The sequence below is a fragment of the Salvelinus alpinus genome, chromosome 30 (genome assembly GCF_045679555.1).
Source record: "Salvelinus alpinus chromosome 30, SLU_Salpinus.1, whole genome shotgun sequence".
In the NCBI taxonomy this organism is placed as follows: Eukaryota; Metazoa; Chordata; class Actinopteri; order Salmoniformes; family Salmonidae; genus Salvelinus; species Salvelinus alpinus.
Genome location: NC_092115.1, coordinates 9205270 through 9227671, shown reverse-complemented (window position 1 = coordinate 9227671; position 22402 = coordinate 9205270). Strand labels below are relative to the sequence as shown.

Genomic DNA, 22402 nt, shown 5'->3' with positions numbered 1-22402 from the left:
GGCCCAGCCCGAGCCCGGACATGAACCCGATCGAATATCTGGAGAGACCTGAAGATAGCTGTGAAGCAACACTCCCCATCCAACCTGACATAGCTTGAGAGGATCTGCAGAGAAGAATGTGCGAAACTCCCCAAATAAAGATGTGCCATTTCTAATAAATTAGCAAACATTTCTAAAAACCTGTTTCTGCTTTGTCATTATGTGGTATTGTGTGTAGATTGATGAGGGGAAAAAATGATTTATTCAATTTGAGAATGAGGCTGTAACGTAACAAAATGTGGAAAAAGTCAAGGGGTCAATACTTTTCGAAGGCACTGTATATTTCCACACTGAGGTTCGAATAATACTGTGAAATTGAGAAAATTATTATAATGCCCTTTTAGTCTAAGCGCTATTAGAAAATAAAAAAAATTATATGGTGGGATGGAGTTTTGGTTTGCCTAGTGACATCACCTACTTATAGACCAATAAAAAAGAGTTCCAAACCTCTTTGCCAATAACATTTAGTTTTCTAGTTAACATAGTACCCGCAAAACACCAGTCTCAATGTCAACAGTGAAGAGGCGACTCCGGGATGCTGGCCTTCTAGGCAGAGTTCCAGTATCTGTTCTTTTGCCAATCTTAATATTTTCTTTGTATTGGCCCGTCTGAGATATGGCTTTTTCTTTGCAACTCTGCCTAGAAGGCCAGCATCCCGGAGTCACCTCTTCACCGTTGACGTTGAGACTGGTGTTTTGCGGGTACTATTTAATGAAGCTGCCAGTTGAGGACTTGAGGCGTCTGTTTCTCAAACTAGACACTAATGTACTTGTACTCTTGCTCAGTTGTGCACCAGGGCCTCCCACTCTTTCTATTCTGGTTAGAGCCAAGGAAGTGAAGGAAGTAGTACACTGTGAAGGAAGTAGTACACAGCGTTGTACGAGATCTTCAGTTTCTTGACTAACATAATTGCAAAAGGGTTTTCTAAAATTATAAACTTGGATTAGTTAACACAACATGCCATTGGAACACAGGGGTGATGGTTGCTGATAATGGGCCTCTGTACGCCTATGTAGATATTCCATGTGAAATCAGCCGTTTCCAGCTACAATAGACATTTACAACATTAACAATGTCTACACTGTATTTCTGATCAATTTGATGTTATTTTAATGGACAGAAAATGTGCTTTTCTTTCAAAAACAGGGACATTTCTAAGTGACCCCAAACGTCTGAACGGTAGTGTGTGTGTGTACATATACAGGACTGACCAGTGATTCTCCGCTTCTCTCTGCAGAAAAATCCAGACTGTTCTGCAGTAAAGAGTGAAATCAGTGTAACTCTTGATGGGGAGGAGTGTGAAGGACTATTAGGATTAAAGACACTGGGAAAGAAATGACAAAGTTCTTATATCTGCACAAAAGCTAAGACAACCAGTGAGCTCAAAGCACCATTGATGACTCACACAGGGAAGAAACCTCCCATGTGTTGTGTGTGCAGTATGGGCTTTATTAGAGCAATACATTTAAAAAATATATATAGAAAAAAAAACACGAGAAATTTCAGAGAGGAGAAATTATTCAGGTGTTCCATGTGCAGTAAATGTTTTAAACAATCAAGCCTTCTAATACGACAGAGAATTCACACAAGGGAGAAAGCATATCGTTGCAAAGCCCTTTGACTGCAATTACAAACTAGACAGGCATATGAGGAGTCACACAGGGGAGAAAAAGCTTTTAAAGCTTTTTTTCCGGTAAAACGCTGCCCAGGAGGGCCCAATGTTATGAATAAAAAGTACAGTAGGTGGCAGTGCAATGTTGGTTACGACGTTTCAGCCAATGAATGAACAGAGACCAGTGTTTACGACCTTTTTACGACAGGTTCTTTATTTCCCGTGTTTACATACAAACCCTGTTCAATGCCAGAGAAGCCCAACGCTATATAGTTGCAAAAACGGCATCGGATGGAAGCTTTGACGAGAAACGGTTAGTAATGTTACTCTCATAGAAACTCATTCCTTGTCCGAGACCTAGCATACATTTGGTGTATAATTTTGTCTGAAAACGTTATTCATACGCTCCATTGTTTACATTTTGATGGCACGTTCTTTGAGGGTTGTGTAAAGCAATTTTGAAGTTCAGTTTGCATAATCTCACGAGTCTGATATTTAGAGGCATTTAATTCACATTTCCAACAACCAGCTGTAGTTATCTGTTCATATAGTAGAAATCCGAGAGAAATACTTGACCTGGAGGCGAAAGAAACGCACAGCTGTTTAGGCGAGGTGCTGGCTAGCGGAATGTAACGCTTGAAAAAGAAGTTGAGCTCAGATGCAATCATTTAATAACCCAACAACCAACGTTTCGACAGTCAAGCTGTCTCCCCCAGGGTATAATGACGAAAACTGCGGGTCACTAGTTTATATAGTGTCAAAGGACACACAGGTGTCTGTAATCATGGTCGGGTGTGGCTTGATATCATTGGTTGCTTTACAGATATAAATAGAACATATTAAAAAACATAAATGGATATACGATCATAGATACAATTTGGCTACATAAGCCTACAAACATTTACAATGATTAGCAAAATCACAAGAATGGTGCTACGATGCTCCGAGATTCGTACTTTTAATTTGCGCTTCGTTTTACCCACATCATTTTTACCACAAGGACAAGTTATAAGATAAATAACTGCCTTAGTGGAGCACTTGATAACAACTTTGTTTGGGATCTGTTTCCCTGTTTGGGGGTGTTTTGAAGGATCTACATTTGTAAGTACCATTGCATTGAGCGCAGCCATTACACTTGTAGTTTCCATCTGGAAGAGGCGCAAATAGACCTTGTGCAGTTGTATTGTCAGTAAATCAAGAGTTTTTACCAATTGATCTCTGAGATTTCTGCACCGCTGGAATACGACCAAGGGAGGGTCAGAAAATACATTCCCAATACTGTCATCGGATCTTAGAATTTTTCCTTGGACTACTCATAAGATACCTACAAAGAAAGGGTTATCAAAGAACAGGCTTATAGGAAGGTCTCTGTTATCCAGTTAACTGCATTTGAGCCTGCAGTAGGTTCCCCTATCATCTCTGTTATCCAGCTAACTGCATTTGTGCCTGCAGTAGGTTCCCCTATCATCTCTGTTATCCAGCTAACTGCATTTGTGCCTGCAGTAGGTTCCCCTGTCATCTGTTATACAGCTAACTGAATTTGTGCCTGCTGTAGGTCCCCCTATCATCTCTGTTTTCCCGCTATCTGCATTTGTGCCTGCAGTAGGTTCCCCTGGCATCTCTGTTATCCAGCTAACTGCATTTGTGTCTGCTGTAGGTCCCTCTATCATCTCTGTTTTCCAGCTATCTGCATTTGTGCCTGCAGTAGGTCCCCCTATCATCTCTGTTATCCAACTAACTGAATTTGTATCTGCTGTAGGTCTCCCTCTCCCCCTATCATCTCTGCGTCTGTTAGTTCCTCCACTGCGGCTGGTGTCTGCAGCTCTATGGCAAGTTGTTCAGCAGAGAGACGTAATGGACTACGGGTTGGTGGAGGAGTTTGTCACCACTGTGTTGGAGATAGTTCCTGATATGATGAGTTACAGGGAGAGAGTCCAACTCATCATGGGGCTGCGAGCACAGGTGAGAGATGGTGGAGATGAGGGAGCCTCCCAGAGTTCCTCAACTCTCGTCTCCTGATGTCAGTGCTCTGTTTTTTTTTTGTTGGCCCACCCACCAGTCTAACTTTTACTTCATCAGCTGGTTCTGGAGTTGTGTCGCTCTGATCACCTAGCCAACCCTGAGACCATCCAGCCACACCTGAACAGGATGAACACCTGTATCATCACTCATAGTGACAAGGAGGTTAGTACTTCCCAGTAACAGATCAAGACTTGTAACGCTGCTACTTAGTTGAATTTATTGACTGAGCTATCCATACTTGCTGTAGATTTCTGATCCAGAGGTGGAAGCGTCAGAATCAAACTTCCTGAAGCTGATTCAAACTCTGCTGGAAGACCCAGTTGAGAAGGAACTCTTCTTTCAGGTCAGTGTTGTAACCAAGGAGCTGCTGATGATTTTAGATTTTATCTGATTAGGATCTAATTTAGTCCTCATTTGCTCTAATCTTCCAAGAGTCCTTGATGATGATGACTCCAAGAGTGAATGCTTTTACAAGGAAGTGAAACTTATTATTCGATTTTTTAAAGAGTACTGAATATTGGGCCTCCCGAGTGGCGCAGTGGTCTAAGGCCTTGCATCGCAGTGCTAGCTTTGCCACTAGAGTTTCTGGGTTAGAGCCCAGGCTCTGTTGCAGCCGGACGCGACCCAGGAGACCCATGGGGCAGAGCACAATTTGGCCCAGCGTCGTCCGGTTTAGGGGAGGGTTTGGCCCGGCAGGGATGACCTTGTCCCATCGCACGCTAGTGACTCCTGTGGCGGGCCAGGCACAGCGCATGTTGACACGGTCGCCAGGCGAACGGTGTTTCCTCCCACACATTGGTGCAGCTGGTTTCCGGGTTAAGTGGGCATTGTGTCAAGAAGCAGTGAGGCTTGGTTGGGTTTTGTTTCGGGGGACGCACGGCTCACGACCTTCGCCTCTCCCGAGTCCGTACGGGAGTTGCAGCGATGAGACAAGACTGTAACGACCAATTGGATACCACAAAATTGGGTAGAAAAAGGGTAAAATTATTTTATTTTTTTAAAGGAAAAAAAAAGTACTGAATATCCTCTACTTGTTTGTTTCTTAGAGTGTGTTTCCAGAGGAATTTGGCCCAAAGTATGACTCAGCACTGCAAACTCTGGTGTGGGAGTTCCTCTCCAGGCTGGAGAAGCTGCTTCCAGCACCAACCCTTCAACAGGTACCATGCTAACATCTTATTACCTTCATCAGGGACCATGCTAACATCTTATTACCTTCATCAGGGACCATGCTAACATCTTATGACCTTCATCAGGGACCATGCTAACATCTTATTACCTTCATCAGGGACCATGCTAACATCTTATTACCTTCATCAGGGACCATGCTAACATCTTATTACCTTCATCAGGGACCATGCTAACATCTTATGACCTTCATCAGGGACCATGCTAACATCTTATGACCTTCATCAGGGACCATGCTAACATCTTATTACCTTCATCAGGGACCATGCTAACATCTTATTACCGTCATCAGGGACCATGCTAATATCTTATGACCTTCATCAGGGACCATGCTAACATCTTATGACCTTCATCAGGGACCATGCTAACATCTTATTACCTTCATCAGGGACCATGCTAACATCTTATTACCTTCATCAGGGACCATGCTAACATCTTATTACCTTCATCAGGGACCATGCTAACATCTTATGACCTTCATCAGGGACCATGCTAACATCTTATTACCTTCATCAGGGACCATGCTAACATCTTATTACCTTCATCAGGGACCATGCTAACATCTTATGACCTTCATCAGGGACCATGCTAACATCTTATTACCTTCATCAGGGACCATGCTAACATCTTATTACCTTCATCAGGGACCATGCTAACATCTTATGACCTTCATCAGGGACCATGCTAACATCTTATTACCTTCATCAGCATACTGTCATAAAAGTTGTTTTTAAAATTCACTGTACAAAGATATTTGTCCTTTAAATGACAAATGCCCTTTAAGTGAATAACTAGATGCTTATAACAGAGTGAAAATATGCATAAAGAAACATTTCTTAAAAGCTACCACGTGTTTTTATGTTATAATACAACATAGGATACATTGGTCTTTTTAAAAGCCATTCTCTTCCCATTAGACTGCATCTTGGTTCCTACCTGATCCCTCTGTCTTGGAGGAGTGTGTGCAGTGTGTATCCCACCCTCAGCCTTTGAAGACCCTTCTCCAGCACCACAACAACACATGTGGACATGGAGACACTAATGGTAGGAGAAATAGACTTTGGACAGGAAATAATGTTATGTGATTTTAAACTTTTTCTGGAACCCTCTTCCCGACAGCTGAAGGTCCCGAAACTTCTGCGCACTGTGGGGGATTCTTTACTTTACGCACAGTCTCTGCTCTAACTAGTAGAAAACCTCCGTTCACTTTGGACAGGAAATAATGTTATCAGAAAGCCTATAACATTTTAATGTTTGGCTTTAATTGTTTTAATATTGACTTTTTTTTCTTCTACTGTGTCTTCTGCTCTACTAGTAGAAAACCTCCCTTCACATGTCTGACTGTCAGACGTGAATGACAATTCTTAAAGTTTTACCAGTGCAACGTCCGTGCAGCATCTCTGCATACCAACCATTTCATCTCAGAGTTCATGGAGATATGCATCTGGATCTTCTTGAGTTGTACAGTGTTGTTTTGAATTAAGTAGCCTACAGTGAGCATTATACTATGCTTATTAACGTTATACTATTATATTTGGTTTTGTTATGTAATAGAGTTTTCATAACAATCGGTAATCAGGATTTTTGGACACCGATTGTCGCCGATTTAAAAAAATAAGTAATATATATATATATATATTTTTTACACCTTTATTTAAATATTTTTGGACACCGATTGTCGCCGATTAAAAAAATTAATAATATATATATATATATTTTTTTACACCTTTATTTAAATATTTTTGGACACCGATTGTGGCCGATTAAAAAAATAAAATAATATATATATATATTTTTTTTACACCTTTATTTAAATATTGCTGTTACATTGTACAACCTTCAATGTTATGTCAGAATTATGTACAATTCTCAAATTAATTACGGTCTTTGTTAGGAATAAATGGACTGCTGCATATACCCTGACTGCTTGCACGGAACGCAAGATAATTGACACAATTTCCCTAGTTATAAGAAATTCATGTTAGCAGGCAATATTAACTAAATATGCAGGTTTAAAAATATATACTTGTGTATTGATTTTAAAGAAAGGCATTGATGTTTATGGTTAGGTACACATTGGTGCAACGACAGTGCTTGTCGCGAATGCGCTTGTTAACTCATCACCCGTTTGGCGAAGTAGGCTGTGATTCAATGAGAAATTAACAGGCACCGCATCGATTATATGCAATGCAGGACATGCTAGATAAACTAGTCATATCATCAACCATGTGTAGTTAACTAGTGATTATGTTAAGTTTTTTTTATTTTTTTTATAAGATAAGTTTAATGCTAGCTAGCTACTTACCTTGGCTTCTTGCTGCCCTCACGTAACAGGTAATCAGCCTGCTACGCAGGCTCCTCGTGGAGTGCAATGTAAGGCAGGTGGTTAGAGCGTTGGACTAGTAACCGGAAGGTTGCAAAAACGAATCCCCGAGCTGACAAGGTAAAAATATGTCGTTCTGCCCCTGAACAAGGCAGTTAACCCACCGTTCCTAGGCTGTCATTGAAAATAATAATGTGTTCTTAACTGACTTGCCTAGTTAGACTTAGGGATGCCACCCAACGGTTCCGTATTTCACTGAAAGAATAAACGTTTTGTTTTCGAAATGATAGTTTCTGGATTCGACCATATTAATTTCCAAAGGCTCGTATTTCTGTGTGTTATTACAGTGGGGAGAACAAGTATTTGATACACTGCCGATTTTGCAGGTTTTCCTACTTACAAAGCATGTAGAGGTCTGTAATTTTTATCATAGGTACACTTCAACTGTGAGAGACGGAATCTAAAACAAAAATCCAGAAAATCACATTGTATGATTTTTAAGTAATTAATTTGCATTTTATTGCATGACATAAGTATTTGATCACCTACCAACCAGTAAGAATTCCGGCTCTCACAGACCTGTTAGTTTTTCTTTAAGAAGCCCTCCTGTTCTCCACTCATTACCTGTATTAACTGCACCTGTTTGAACTCGTTACCTGTATAAAAGACACCTGTCCACAACCTCAATCAAACAGACTCCAACCTCTCCACAATGGCCAAGACCAGAGAGCTGTGTAAGGACATCAGGGATAAAATTGTAAACCTGCACAAGGCTGGGATGGGCTACAGGACAATAGGCAAGCAGCTTGGTGAGAAGGCAACAACTGTTGGCGCAATTATTAGAAAATGGAAGAAGTTCAAGATGATGGTCAATCACCCTCGGTCTGGGGCTCCATGCAAGATCTCACCTCGTGGGGCATCAATGATCATGAGGAAGGTGAGGGATCAGCCAGAACTACACGGCAGGACCTGGTCAATGACCTGAAGAGAGCTGGGACCACAGTCTCAAAGAAAACCATTAGTAACACACTACGCCGTCATGGATTAAAATCCTGCAGCGCACGCAAGGTCCCCCTGCTCAAGCCAGCGCATGTCCAGGCCCGTCTGAAGTTTGCCAATGACCATCTGGATGATCCAGAGGAGGAATGGGAGAAGGTCATGTGGTCTGTTGAGACAAAAATAGAGCTTTTTGGTCTAAACTTCACTCGCCGTGTTTGGAGGAAGAAGAAGGATGAGTACAACCCCAAGATCACCATCCCAACCGTGAAGCATGGAGGTGGAAACATCATTCTTTTGGGATGCTTTTCTGCAAAGGGGACAGGACGACTGCACCGTATTGAGGGGAAGATGGATGGGGCCATGTATCGCGAGATCTTGGCCAACAACCTCCTTCCCTCAGTAAGAGCATTGAAGATGGGTCGTGGCTGGGTCTTCCAGCATGACAACGACCCGAAACACACAGCCAGGGCAACTAAGGAGTGGCTCCGTAAGAAGCATCTCAAGGTCCTGGAGTGGCCTAGCCAGTCTCCAGACCTGAACCCAATAGAAAATCTTTGGAGGGAGCTGAAAGTCCATATTGCCCAGCGACAGCCCCGAAACCTGAAGGATCTGGAGAAGGTCTGTATGGAGGAGTGGGCCAAAATCCCTGCTGCAGTGTGTGCAAACCTGGTCAAGAACTACAGGAAACGTATGATCTCTGTAATTGCAAACAAAGGTTTCTGTACCAAATATTAAGTTCTGCTTTTCTGATGTATCAAATACTTATGTCATGCAATAAAATGCAAATTAATTACTTAAAAATCATACAATGTGATTTTCTGGATTTTTGTTTTAGATTCCGTCTCTCACAGTTGAAGTGTACCTATGATAAAAATTACAGACCTCTACATGCTTTGTAAGTAGGAAAACCTGCAAAATCGGCAGTGTATCAAATACTTGTTCTCCCCACTGTATATTAGAATTAAGTCTATGATTTGATAGAGCAGTCTGACTGAGCGGTGGTAGGCAGCACCTTGCTTGTAAGCATTCATTCAAACAGCACTTTTGTGCGTTTGCCAGCAGCTCTTCGCTGTGCTTCAAGCATTGAGCTGTTTATGACTTCAAGCCCATCAACTCCCGAGATTAGGCTGGTGTAACCGATGTGAAATGGCTAGCTAGTTAGCGGGGTGCGCGCTAATAGCGTTTCAATCGGTGACGTCACTCGCTCTGAGACCTTGAAGTAGTTGTTCCCCTTGCTCTGCAAGGGCCGCGGCTTTTGTGGAGCGATGGGTAACGATGCTTCAAGGGTGGCTGTTGTCGATGTGTTCCTGGTTCGAGCCCAGGTAGGAGCGAGGAGAGGGACGGAAGCTATACTGTTACACTGGCAATACTAAAGTGCCTATAAGAACATCCAATAGTCAAAGGTATATGAAATACAAATGGTAAAGAGAGAAATAGTCCTATAATAACTACAACCTAAAACTTCTTACCTGGGAATATTGAAGACTCATGTTAAAAGGAACCACCAGCTTTCATATGTTCTCATGTTCTGAGCAAGGAACTTAAATGTTAGCTTTTTTACATGGAACATATTGCACTTTTACTTTCTTCTCCAACACTTTGTTTTTGCATTATTTAAACCAAATTGAACATGTTTCATTATTTATTTGAGACTAAATTGATTTTATTGATGTATTATATTAAGTTAAAATAAGTGTTCATTCAGTATTGTTGTAATTGTCATTATTACAAATAAAATTAAAAAAAATGTCCGATTAATCTGTATCGGCTTTTTTTGGTCCTCCAATAATCGGTATCGGCGTTGAAAAATCATAATCGGTCGACCTCTAGTTATGTAGAATACTATCATTATGTGATCTTGCAGACATTTGATTCAGACTTTGATTTAACTTGATTAAACAAGCACCATTCACCAGAGCATCCTGTTCTCTAGGAGTAGAGGAGAGACAGCGTAGACTAGAGAATCCCGCACATGCACAGAATCTTCTGGACCTTTAGCCGTCGGGAAGAGGGGTCTAGAAAAGTCAGATCTGCAACCACTCCATATGAGGATATAACATGTTAGCCTTTAATGTTTATTTTTTATATATAGACTTTTCTTGTCATCCTGTTCCTCAGGTCTGTTTTCTGGCGACAATCAAATCCCAATCAAAGCTGACCCAGAGGTCCAATCAGAACCTGTGCAGCAATGTATGAGCCATGTCTCATCTGACATTGAGTCAGAGATGACCCCTTTGTTGGAACTGGGGATTGATTCAGACCGAACTGTAAATAAAGAGGTGGAGCCTGTGCACAAAGAGGTGGAGCCTGTGCACAAAGAGGTGGAGCCTGTGCACAAAGAGGTGGAGCCTGTGCACAAAGAGGTGGAGTCTGCTTCTTTAGAGGTAGGGCATATATACAATGAAACTACAGAAAAAAACATTAAACACAACACACCAGGTAAAGAGCTAGCAAAAGAGATTAAAAATAATACATATTTTCACCACCTTAACACTGACAGTGGTCTGAAAATCCAAGGAAAAGCCCACAGCAGCCAACAGGAAGTGCAGGACATTTCTTGTTTGTCTACTTCCTGTCAGCTCCATCAGCCAACAGTGCTGCTGCACAGACTTGACATTACTGATATGCTGTTACCTGTGTTCGAGGTCTCTTCAACACCGAGGAGAGAGAGGCTTCAGATTGACAAAGTAGGATCCCAAGGACAGAGCAGAGGACAGGTCAAATCACAAAAGAGTGAGAGGAATATCAATGAAGAGCCCTCTGATGGTCAACCTCAGTATTCTCTGGCCCCTGACCCATCCCCTCCCACAGGGCAGCCTATAAGAAGCAAGCGTGTCAAAATATGCTCCTTGTGTAGAAAGACTTTCAGCGAAGCAAAGGATTTGACGGCACACATGAGATCTCACAATGAGCAGAGCCCTTACAAGTGCACCCAGTGTGGACAAGACTTTGAACACCATGAGGACTTACAGAAACATCAGCAGAATGTGTGTGAGGAGGCAGCTCAACCAGAAGAGGACAACATGTCTACGACATCCATGGAGGATCAGACGGAGCTAGCATGCACAGAGCTATCGGAGTCGTCCAAAGCCAGGACATGCCGCGTGTGTCATAAAACTGTCTATAGTAGAAATTATTTGAGAAAGCACCTGAAATCCCAACATGGTCAACTCCTGAAGATACACAAGAAACACAAAACGTTTTTCTGTTGCTCTTTGTGTAATAAGACCTTTGGATGCAGAAATTATTTGAGAAAGCACCTGGAATCCAAACACGATGAACTCCTGAAGATGCATAAGAAACACAAAAATATTATCTGTTGCACTATGTGTAATAAGTCCTTTGATCTTTCTGAGCCAAACAAGTGTGAGGTGAACCAACAGCAACTCCCCAGGAAGGCACAACCAGAGGCCAACACACTTACAGCTGCAGTGATACCGCAGCCCTCAAGCACTACATCCCAGAACCCAACAACCTCCAATGCTCTGCCCATTCAGGCACAGTTCTACAATGACTACAGAACATGTCTTTTGTGCAGTGAAACTTTCGATACTGCAGAGACCATGAGAAAGCACCTAAGATTTCAACACAATATACTGTCTTACTTGTGCCACGATTGTGGGGAAAGTTTCCCAAGCAAATTAGATCTTCAGAAACACTCAAAGAATTGTTTGAGTATTCCAGATTCAAGAAAATGTCATGAGTGCAGGAAAATTACTTCTCAAACAACGCCACCGCAGGCAAAAATTTGTCTGGAGATGAACCAAAGACAACAGCAACTACCTGCAGCGGGAAATGCGATGGAGATCCCTCAGTCCTGCAACACAAACGTTAACTACTTAAATGACTTGCAGCAATGCCAGCCAAAGGAGTGTGAGGAGATTCACTTTCAGAGAGGACAGCAAGACTGGAGCGAGGAGGTTGATCCAAACCAGCATCCAGAGGAGGTTGATCCAAACCAGCATCCAGAGGAGGTTGATCCAAACCAGCATCCAGAGGAGGTTGATCCAAACCAGCATCCAGAGGAGGTTGATCCAAACCAGCATCCAGAGGAGGTTGATCCAAACCAGCATCCGGAGGAGTGTGATCCAATCCAGCATCCAGAGGAGGTTGATCCAAACCAGCATCCAGAGGAGGTTGATCCAAACCAGCATCCGGAGGAGGTTGATCCAAACCAGCATCCAGAGGAGGTTGATCCAGCGGACAGAAGCAGTTCTCTGGTTCCAAGGGAGAATGGGACAGATATTCCCCAGAGCCACAGCACTTCACCCCAGAACCCAACAACCTCCGATGCTCCCCCCACTCAGACGCAGCCATCTGGCATCTCCCCCCCAGCCTCGCTAAAATCTAGAACATGCCCTTTGTGCTCAAAATGTTTTGCTTATAAAAAGACCATGATGCAGCATCTGAGACGTCATTCACAGGGTCAGGGACCCTTCATGTGCACCATATGTTCAAAGAGCTTTGGTACCGCCAGTGATTTGAAGAGACATCAGGGAATTAAGAGCGGTTGTGGGCCAAATCATCGTAATCTCGTCGTACCTGAGAATGCTCCCACAGAACAAAAAACTGTCTTCTCCTGCCCCCATTGTCAGGGACAGTACACAAGTGAAAAAAAAATGAAAGCACACATGGTATGTCACACAGGAGAGGGGTTCACCTGTAGGTTTTGTGGCAAGATATTTGCTGAAGATAAGAAATTACGCAATCATGTTCGTTCTCATATTGACAGACGACATCTATGTGACACATGTGGTAAAGATTTTACATCTCTGTCTAACTTGAAAAAACATACACTTGTACACACAGGAGAACAGCCGTACATTTGCACAGACTGTGGCAAAAGTTTTAGTCTGAAGGGTAACCTGAAAGTCCATCAACAGAGTCATACAGGAGAGCGGCCATTTGCATGCACAATGTGTAAAATACGCTGTTTCACTCAGACTCATCTAAAACGACATATGTTGAGGCACACAGGAGAGAAGCCTCATAAGTGTTTGGCTTGTGGGAAGACATTTCAACGGAAAAACACATTGAGGAAACATCAGCAAGATTCGTGTTCTTAGTTCTTGGCTTTTACACACTGCCTTCTGAGATGCAGACTCAGTCATACTTTTTTCGCTCAACATTGACAACATTTAGTTGATAACATTAATGGCTTGCAATTGGTTGTAGGTTCTAGTCAACAGACAAATAGGCATCCATCTTTTGCTACTCTCCCTTTTTGCATATTTGTAATATCTAACAGTTGTGTGTGTGTATGTATATATATATATATAGTGGGGAGAACAAGTATTTGATACACTACCGATTTTGCAGGTTTTCCTACTTACAAAGCATGTAGAGGTCTCTAATTTGTATCATAGGTACACTTCAACTGTGAGAGACGGAATCTAAAACAAAAATCACATTGTATGATTTTTAAGTAATTAATTTGCATTTTATTGCATGACATAAGTATTTGATCACCTACCAACCAGTAAGAATTCCAGCTCTCACAGACGTGTTAGTTTTTCTTTAAGAAGCCCTCCTGTTCTCCACTCATTACCTGTATTAACTGCACCTGTTTGAACTCGTTACCTGTATAAAAGACACCTGCCCACACACTCAATCAAACAGACTCCAACCTCTCCACAATGGCCAAGACCAGAGAGCTGTGTAAGGACATCAGGGATACAATTGTAGACCTGCACAAGGCTGGGATGGGCTACAGGACAATAGGCAAGCAGCTTGGTGAGAAGGCAACAACTGTTGGCGCAATTATTAGAAAATGGAAGAAGTTCAAGATGACGGTCAATCACCCTCGGTCTGGGGCTCCATGCAAGATCTCACCTCATGGGGCATCAATGATCATGAGGAAGGTGAGGGATCAGCCCAGAACTACACGGCAGGACCTGGTCAATGACCTGAAGAGAGCTGGGACCACAGTCTCAAAGAAAACCATTAGTAACACACTACGCCATCATGGATTAAAATCCTGCAGCGCACGCAAGGTACACTGCCTTGCGGGGGGCTCAAGCCAGCGCAAGGTGTCTTTTATACAGGTAACGAGTTCAAACAGGTGCAGTTATTACAGGTAATGAGTGGAGAACAGGAGGGCTTCTTAAAGAAAAACGAACAGGTCTGTGAGAGCCGGAATTCTTACTGGTTGGTAGGTGATCAAATACTTATGTCATGCAATAAAATGCAAATTAATTACTTAAAAATCATACAATGTGATTTTCTGGATTTTTGTATTAGATTCCGTCTCTCACAGTTGAAGTGTACCTATGATAAAAAATTACAGACCTCTACATGCTTTGTAAGTAGGAAAACCTGCAAAATCGGCAGTGTATCAAATACTTGTTCTCTCCACTGTATATATTTATATATTTTTTTTTCTTTCTGTTTTGTGTCAAATGTTGCCTTTGTTTCTGTCAGCATTGTACAGCAACCCATTGACTATCCTTTACAAACTGCAAATGTAAGTCTACAAGAGAGATTGAAATAAGCACAACATAGGTAGACCGTATGCATTTTGAATGGAAACAAGTATACATTGTCACCCCTCCATTTTGTTATTCTGTTTAACAATGCTCATGTGTTGTGACCTTATTTACTATTATGTATTGATTTCTTCTTCAGTCTTTATGCGATGTGCACTGCACAGAACACAGGAAGTATAATCACTGAATTATCACTGAATTATTATAATGTTTGTTGTCAGTTTAATCCTGTAAGGGATTGGTTGCCAACTGGCAATTTGACACAAAAATAAAATGTCATTCACCACAATCTGTTAGCCTTTTTCCCCACACAACTCTGCCCAGGAGGGTGCAATGTTTTAAACATTTCAGATGGGAATGTGACTGTCCATGATCCATCCATTCCCTGTCTGCCCTGTCCTTTCCTTGTGTGCGCTACTGTTACAGTACAGTAGGTGGTAGCCATTTAATGAACACAGACCAGTGTTTACGAACTTCTTACAAAGGTTCTTTATTTCCTGTGTATACATCCACCTGGTCCGTGCTATCCGGGATCCTTGGGACGACTCTATCACCCCATTGAAGTAGACATTTATAAAATGGTAAGGGTTAAGGTTTTGTGCTCCCGAGTGGCGCAGCGGTCTAAGGAACTGCATCTCAGTGCTAGAGGTGTCACTACAGACCCTGGTTCGATTCCAGGCTGTATCACAACTGGCCGTGATTGGGAGTCCCATAGGGCGGTGCACAGTTGGCCTAGGTAGTCTGTCATTGTAAATAACTGACTTGCCTAGTTAAATTAAAAGGTTAGGTAGAGTTTAGGTTAGGGAGAGAGAGCACAGACCCATCCAAATCCTGCACTATACCAGAGATGCCAAACACCTATAGGGGCAAGCTTGTATTGTATTGGTGAATAGTGGTGAAAAAGTTGTGTGTGTGCGTGTTAACTGTAGGTGTACACATGATGCTGGAGATCGGAGGTGTCCCGGTGAGAGAAAGGCAAGTTCAGGTTGCCAGGATCAGAGTAGTGCAGAAGGTGTTGTATGCTGAGGCAGTGAAGAGAGTAGTAGAGGAAGATGGGTCCAGGGTGAGGGATCCTAAGAGGATCCCTGTGAGTAGGCCGAGGCCAATAGAGTGATAGGAATAACATGTGCCATTTTTTTGGGGGGCGTTTATGGTCATGGTTGTCAACTGTACCGCATGAATGGAACCTAAATCACAGAGGATAGATGTTGTGGGGGCAGCTGCAGAGAAGTACTTGGGTGTATGAGATTTTACTGCAGAAGAGTTACAAGGTGTTTTGAACGATAGCGTCCCGTCCTCCCAGGCTGCTGGCCTGGAGTAGGATCAGACAGGGCCAAAGTAGTGGTATAGTGCTGAGGTTTTAATGGGTGTAGGGTTAGTTGGTATAGTGCTGAGGTTTTAATGGGTGCAGGGTTAGTTGGTATAGTGCTGAGGTTTTAATGGGTGCAGGGTTAGTTGGTATAGTGCTGAGGTTTTAATGGGTGTAGGGTTAGTTGGTATAGTGCTGAGGTTTTAATGGGTGTAGGGTTAGTTGGTATAGTGCTGAGGTTTTAATGGGTGCAGGGTTAGTTGGTATAGTGGTGAGGTTTTAATGGGTGCAGGGTTAGTTGGTATAGTGGTGAGGTTTTAATGGGTGCAGGGTTAGTTGGTATAGTGGTGAGGTTTTAATGGGTGCAGGGTTAGTTGGTATAGTGGTGAGGTTTTAATGGGTGCAGGGTTAGTTGGTATAGTGGTGAGGTTTTAATGGGTGCAGGGTTAGTTGGTATAGTGGTGAGGTTTTAATGGGTGCAGGGTTAGTTGGTATAGTGGTGAGGTTTTAATGGGTGCAGGGTTAGTTGGTATAGTGGTGAGGTTTTAATGGGTGCAGGGTTAGTTGGGATAGTGGTGAGGTTTTAATGGGTACAGGGTTAGTTGGTATAGTGGTGAGGTATTAATGGATGCAGGGTTAGTTGGTAGGGCAATTTTTTCACTAAGTGTAATACATTCACACTATAGAATAGTACACCTAGAACATTTATTTGCGGACCGCCATAATACCAAAGAAGAAGAAGCAGTAGCTACAGGGGCAAAATGAATAGTTGCGAATACAACGGCGTCGGATTGAAGCTTTGACGTGAGATGGTTTGTAAATGTTGCTCTCATAGAAACTCATTCCTTTTCGAGACCTAGCAATAAAGTTGCTGTAATTTAATATAATTAAAGTATTTTTTAGTAGTATAAGTATTACAATTGATGTATTTTGTCTGAAAATGTGATGCACGTGCTCCGTTGTTTCCATTTTGGTGAAAGATTACATACTGCCTACTGTCGCAGAGGCGAAGAGAGAGAGATATACCTGTATTCTCCAGCAGGCGGTGTCACTCACCAAGCAAGGAATTGTTGTATGGAGGTGAAAGTAAGTGTCAAATTTGGTTAACAAAAATGGTATGGCTTATTTGCAATGTATGGCTTATTTGATCGAATAGAAGTTCCGTAATGCTTAGGTTGTTCACACGCGTATTGCCCTCATTGCCTAGAATGGTCCAACTTGATCTTGCCTCTTCATTGACCGCCTTCCATTTTTGAAGACATTTCATTTTCATTGTTAGAGTGGCCACTACAGTATCTGGTTAATATAATGGACAATTTGTACCTGTAGTGTGTGTGTCTGAACAAGTATAAAACCAAGGTTGTTAATTTACTGTCACCTGCAGTTATGGAACGTTTCCTCGGGCGCAAAACTCCCCAGAAGCGGGCGGAGCGGTGCGGGCAGAGAGGATGGGAGGGGTAAAACCTCTACAGCGTGAACATCGTTGCGATTCTAGCTTGGCTGGTGGTGCATTTGGTAGCTAACAAGATTTGATAAATAACTGGTACTTCAAGTGAACGAATCCCTGTCAGCTATGTGTAGTATCAGCATACTAATACCATCAGTATTAAGCTGTTGTTGAAAAGAAGAAAAAATATATATAAACATATATATATATATATATATATAAAATAAAATAAACATGGTTGCTTAGCAACTTGGGGAATAATATATACAGTTTTGTACGCCCTCAAAAAAGTTTTACTTTTCAACAGCTTACATTGAAATAAATTGTACATTTTCACCTCCCTCTCTTTCAACATCGGCAACTACACCTCCGACGATAGTTCTGGCTGTTGCTTTGACTGTATGCTAGCAGGATAGTCCATATGTATGCTAGCAGGATAGTCCATATCTCCAATCAGATTTGCTGATAGTGATGTTGTGTTAATTGATCTAATTAGCATGTATGGTAAAGCCTCAACTCTTACCCTCTTTTTTTTATAAGGACAAACTTTTTTTGTGTTTTGTGTGACTACAGCGCCAGAGATAAAATGCAAAAATTCTCCTTGAGTGCAGCAGCAAGGCGGACAGAGCGTTAGCTGCCCACCCGTCGGCTCCAGTTGGGTCATTATCATTCAAAACAATGCATTCCAAAATAAATTGCACGCACTTCAGTGAGTTTAGGCCTTTAGGAGTATATTTCATTGGTTGATCCCTCCCCATGACCTAGATGAAAATGGCCCATCTACTGTTGCTAGCCCCAATTCTGACGTGTGCTCTGATATCTGCTTCACTGATTTCTGCTCTCGTTAAAATCCTGGGTTTTCTACACGTTAACGTGTGGGTTCACAGCTCCAATTCAGATGTTTTGGTCATTACTGAGACGTGGTTAAGGAAGAGTGCTTTGAATACTGATGTTAACCTTTCTGGTTCTAATCTTTTTCAGCAAGACATCTTCCAAAGGTGGTGGAGTGGCAATCTTTACCAAGGAACACCTTCAGTGCTCAGTACCACAAGGTATGACTCCAAACACCCAGAAAAGGCTACTCTCCTCGAAGTTATCCTCACAAATAATCCTGATAGGTATCAGTCTTATGTTTTCTGTAATGACCTTTGTGATCACTGTTTTACAGTCTGTGCTCGTAATGGCTACTCAGTGAAACAAGCTGTCCTGATTTGTCATAGACGTTTGCTAAAAGACTTTAATGAGCAAGCCTTCCTTCATAAACTGGCCTCTGTAAAATGGTATAGAATCAGCTTGGACCTTCTTTTTTGATATTTTCAGTGGTATTGTTAACGAACATGCCCCCATAAAGAAAATGAGAATTAAAAACAGGTTCAGCCCCTGGTTTGACCGTGATCTTGCAGAGTTACTCCACCTTAAGAATTGCATTTGGTGAAAGGCTCTGCACACACATACTCAGACTGACTGGCTATCGTTCAGGCAAATGAGAAATAAGTGCACTCAGGCTATCCGAAAGGCCAAAGTTAGTTACTTTAAGGAGCAGTTCTCTCTCTGTGGGTCTAACCCCAAGAAGTTCTGGAAAACGGTTAAAGACCTGGAGAATAAACTCTCCTCCTCACAGCTGTCCATGTTCCTTAATGTTGATGATGTGGTTATTACTGACAATCTTTAATCACCACTTCATTATGTCACGATTCCTATTTGACTCTGCCATGCCTCCTTGCCCGTCCAACATTTCCTCATCTCCCACCCCTTCTAGTGCGACTATCCCCGATGCTTCTCCCTCTTTTTCCCCTGCCCCGCTACAAAGTTTCTCCCTGCAGGCAGTCACAGAGTCCGAGGTGCTAAAGGAGCTCCTTAAACTTGACCTCATAAAAACATCTGGGTCAGATGGTTTAAGACCCTTGTGTCGTCTTAATGGTCAAAGATGACCCGCCACTATGTTTAACAGCAGAGAAAACCCCCTAAATGATATTTTTTCAACTTAAAATTTGATGACTTTTCCTAGAGTGACCCCAACATTATAAAAAGTGAAATATCACCTTTGTTCCTATTTCCATTAAGGCTGTACACCACCAGGGTACAAAGGTTGTCTTAGGGTCATTTTTGACCCAGCAGTTATTAAATAATTTACACACCACAAAGACACACACACACAATGAGAATTGAGATTATGTGTACTACTGATTTGAACTCAGCCAGCAGCTCCTGAACAGGAAGATCACCATCACAGTTAGAAAGAACAAGCCTGACCTCCCCCTGCACTCTTCGCAACAAGGCGAAGAGAGGCCTTCTCATCAATGTTTGCCTTCACCCCCACCACCACTCTAGTTTCTTACCTCCCAAAGAGGAACAAGAATGTGGTTCTTCTGAGCACACTGCACAAAACGGCTGAGACTAGTGATCGTGAGGACAGGAAGCCAGCCAGTATCCTGGTCTACAACCACAACAAAGGAGGCATGGACAACCTGGACAAGGTGATTGGAACTTAAAGCTGCAGGAGGATGACTGCCCGCTGGCCCCTGGTCATCTTCCATAACATCATTGATGTGTCCTCATACGATGCCTTCGTGAACTGAAACAAGATCAACCCTACCTAGATGCCTGATAAGCAGAACAAGAGGAGGGTGTTCCTGGAGCAGCTGGGAAAGGCACTTGTAGCCCCACACATTCAAAGAAGGGAGCGCCTCCTTCGCACAGCAGCCTCTGCAGCGCTTGTGAAAGCTGTTCAGGGGGCTGAATCTTGTCCTGAGCCACCTGAGGCTGCAGCTGGGGCAGGCAAGAGGAGGAGATGCTAATTCTGCCCCCCAAAGAAGGACTGTAAAACAAATACTATGTGCTGCACATGCGAGAAATACATCTGCAAAGTCCATGCACACACACTTGCATACTGTCCTACATGTGCTAATTAGAGTTGATTGATTTATGTTCTTCACGTTTTTGTTTTGTATCTATTATCTTATTTTGTTCTTATTTATTGTTGTTGTTTATGCACCTTGTGGGTGGAGGCAATAGTTAAAAAATGGGAGAAGACTAGTATTTTGTAGTTTACTTCCTCATTGTACAGTATGTAAGAATATATCACTATGTTGCCAAAAAAGTTCAAGACTGTTATTGTTTCCCTTCAATAAAATGCATTCAAAACTACTTTCTGCACATTTCTGCTACTTTCTTAGGCTATACAAGTGCTATCTCTTGCAAAAAAAAAACGATGTTTACACCTATGCAGTACCTTTAGCAATAATAATAATAAACCTCTACTTTAGTAAAGAAAACAATTATGACAGGTGTGTTGTAATTAAAACGAGTGGTGTCCACTGATTAAATGCAGTCTTTCTGCATTGTGAAGAGGGAAAACCCAGATATTCACAAAGTTTGTGATGAAGGACAGGTTGTTTCTTCATGCAAAATAGATTTGGGGTTTAAAATTCAATTAAGCTGCTTTATTTTAGTGGTTTAGTGAAGGCCGGTCATTTTTTTACCCTTAGGACAAGGGGAATATACAGAATGTTAAGACTACACAAGGGTTAAGGTTGCTGCCCCTATCATCACCAAGCCTATATCCAACCTTTTAAACATGTCTCTCCTTTCTGGGGAGGTTCTCATTGCTTGGAAGACAGCCGCCGTTCGTCTTTTATTTAAATGGGGAGATAAAGCTGATCCTAACTGTTATAGGCCTATTTCTATTTTGCCCTGTTTATCAAAAGTGTTGGAAAAACTCAATAGTCAACTGACTGGCTTTCTTGGTGTTTATAGTATTCTCTCTGGTATGCAATCTGGTTTCCGCTCAGGTTATGGATGTGTCACTGCAACCTTAAAAGTCCTCAATGATGTCACCATTGCCCTTGATCCTAAGCAATATTGTGCTGCTATTTTTATTGACTTGGCCAAAGCTTTTGATACTGTAGACCATTCCATTCTTGTGGGCCGGCTAAGGAATATTGGTGTCTCTGAGGGGTCTTTTGGCTGGTTTGCTAACTACCTCTCTCAAAGAGTGCAGTGTATAAAGTAAGAATATATGCTGTCTCAGCCATTGCCTGTCACCAAGGGAGTACCCCAAGGCTCGATCCTAGGCCCCACGCTCTTCTCAATTTACATCAACAACATAGCTCAGGCAGTAGGAAGCTCTCTCATCCATTTATATGCAGATGATACAGTCTTATACACAGCTGGCCCCTCCCGGAATTTTGTGTTAAATGCTCTACAACAAAGCTTTCTTAGTGTCCAAAAAGCTTTCTCTACCCTTAACCTTGTTCGGAACACCTCCAAAACAAAGGTAATGTGGTTTGGTAAGAAGAATGCCCCTCCCCCCACAGGTGTTATTACTACATCTGAAGGTTTAGAGCTTGAGGTAGTCACCTCATACAAGTACTTGGGAGTATGGCTAGACGGTGCACTGTCCTTCTCTCAGCACATATCAAAGCTGCAGGCTAAAGTTAAATCTAGACTTGGTTTCCTCTACGTAATCGCTCCTCTTTCACCCCAGCTGCCAAACTAACCCTGATTCGGATGACCATCCTACCCATGCTAGATTACGGAGACATAATTTATAGATCAGCAGGAAAGGGTGCTCTCGAGCGGCTAGATGTTCTTTACCATTCGGCCATCAGATTTGCCACCAATGCTCCTTATAGGACACATCACTGCACTCTATACTCCTCTGTAAACTGGTCATCTCTGTATATCCGTCGCAAGACACACTGGTTGATACTTATTTATAAAACCCTCTTAGACCTCACTCCCCCATATCTGAGATATCTACTGCAGCCCTCATCCTCCACATACAACACCCGTTCTGCCAGTCACATTCTGTTAAAGGTCCCCAAAGCACACACATCCCTGGGTCGCTCCTCTTTTCAGTTCGCTGCAGCTAGCGACTGGAACGAGCTGCAACAAACACTCAAACTGGACAGTTTGATCTCAATCTCTTCATTAAAAGACTCAATCATGGACACTTACTGACAGTTGTGGCTGCTTTGCG

At 42.3% G+C, this 22402-nt stretch overlaps 1 protein-coding gene across 1 annotated transcript; it reads left to right on the top strand.

Moving 5' to 3' along the window:
- The first annotated feature begins 1859 nt into the window (after positions 1-1859).
- Positions 1860-20568, top strand: LOC139559918 (gastrula zinc finger protein xFG20-1-like). The gene is made up of 10 exons (XM_071376380.1): positions 1860-1964; positions 3411-3613; positions 3731-3835; positions 3921-4016; positions 4720-4830; positions 5776-5902; positions 10299-16786; positions 16955-17060; positions 18403-18473; positions 19620-20568. Exons 1-7 carry the CDS (start codon positions 1943-1945, stop codon positions 13244-13246), a joined length of 3612 nt encoding a protein of 1203 aa, XP_071232481.1. The 5' UTR covers positions 1860-1942; the 3' UTR covers positions 13247-16786; positions 16955-17060; positions 18403-18473; positions 19620-20568.
- The last annotated feature ends 1834 nt before the right edge of the window (positions 20569-22402 follow it).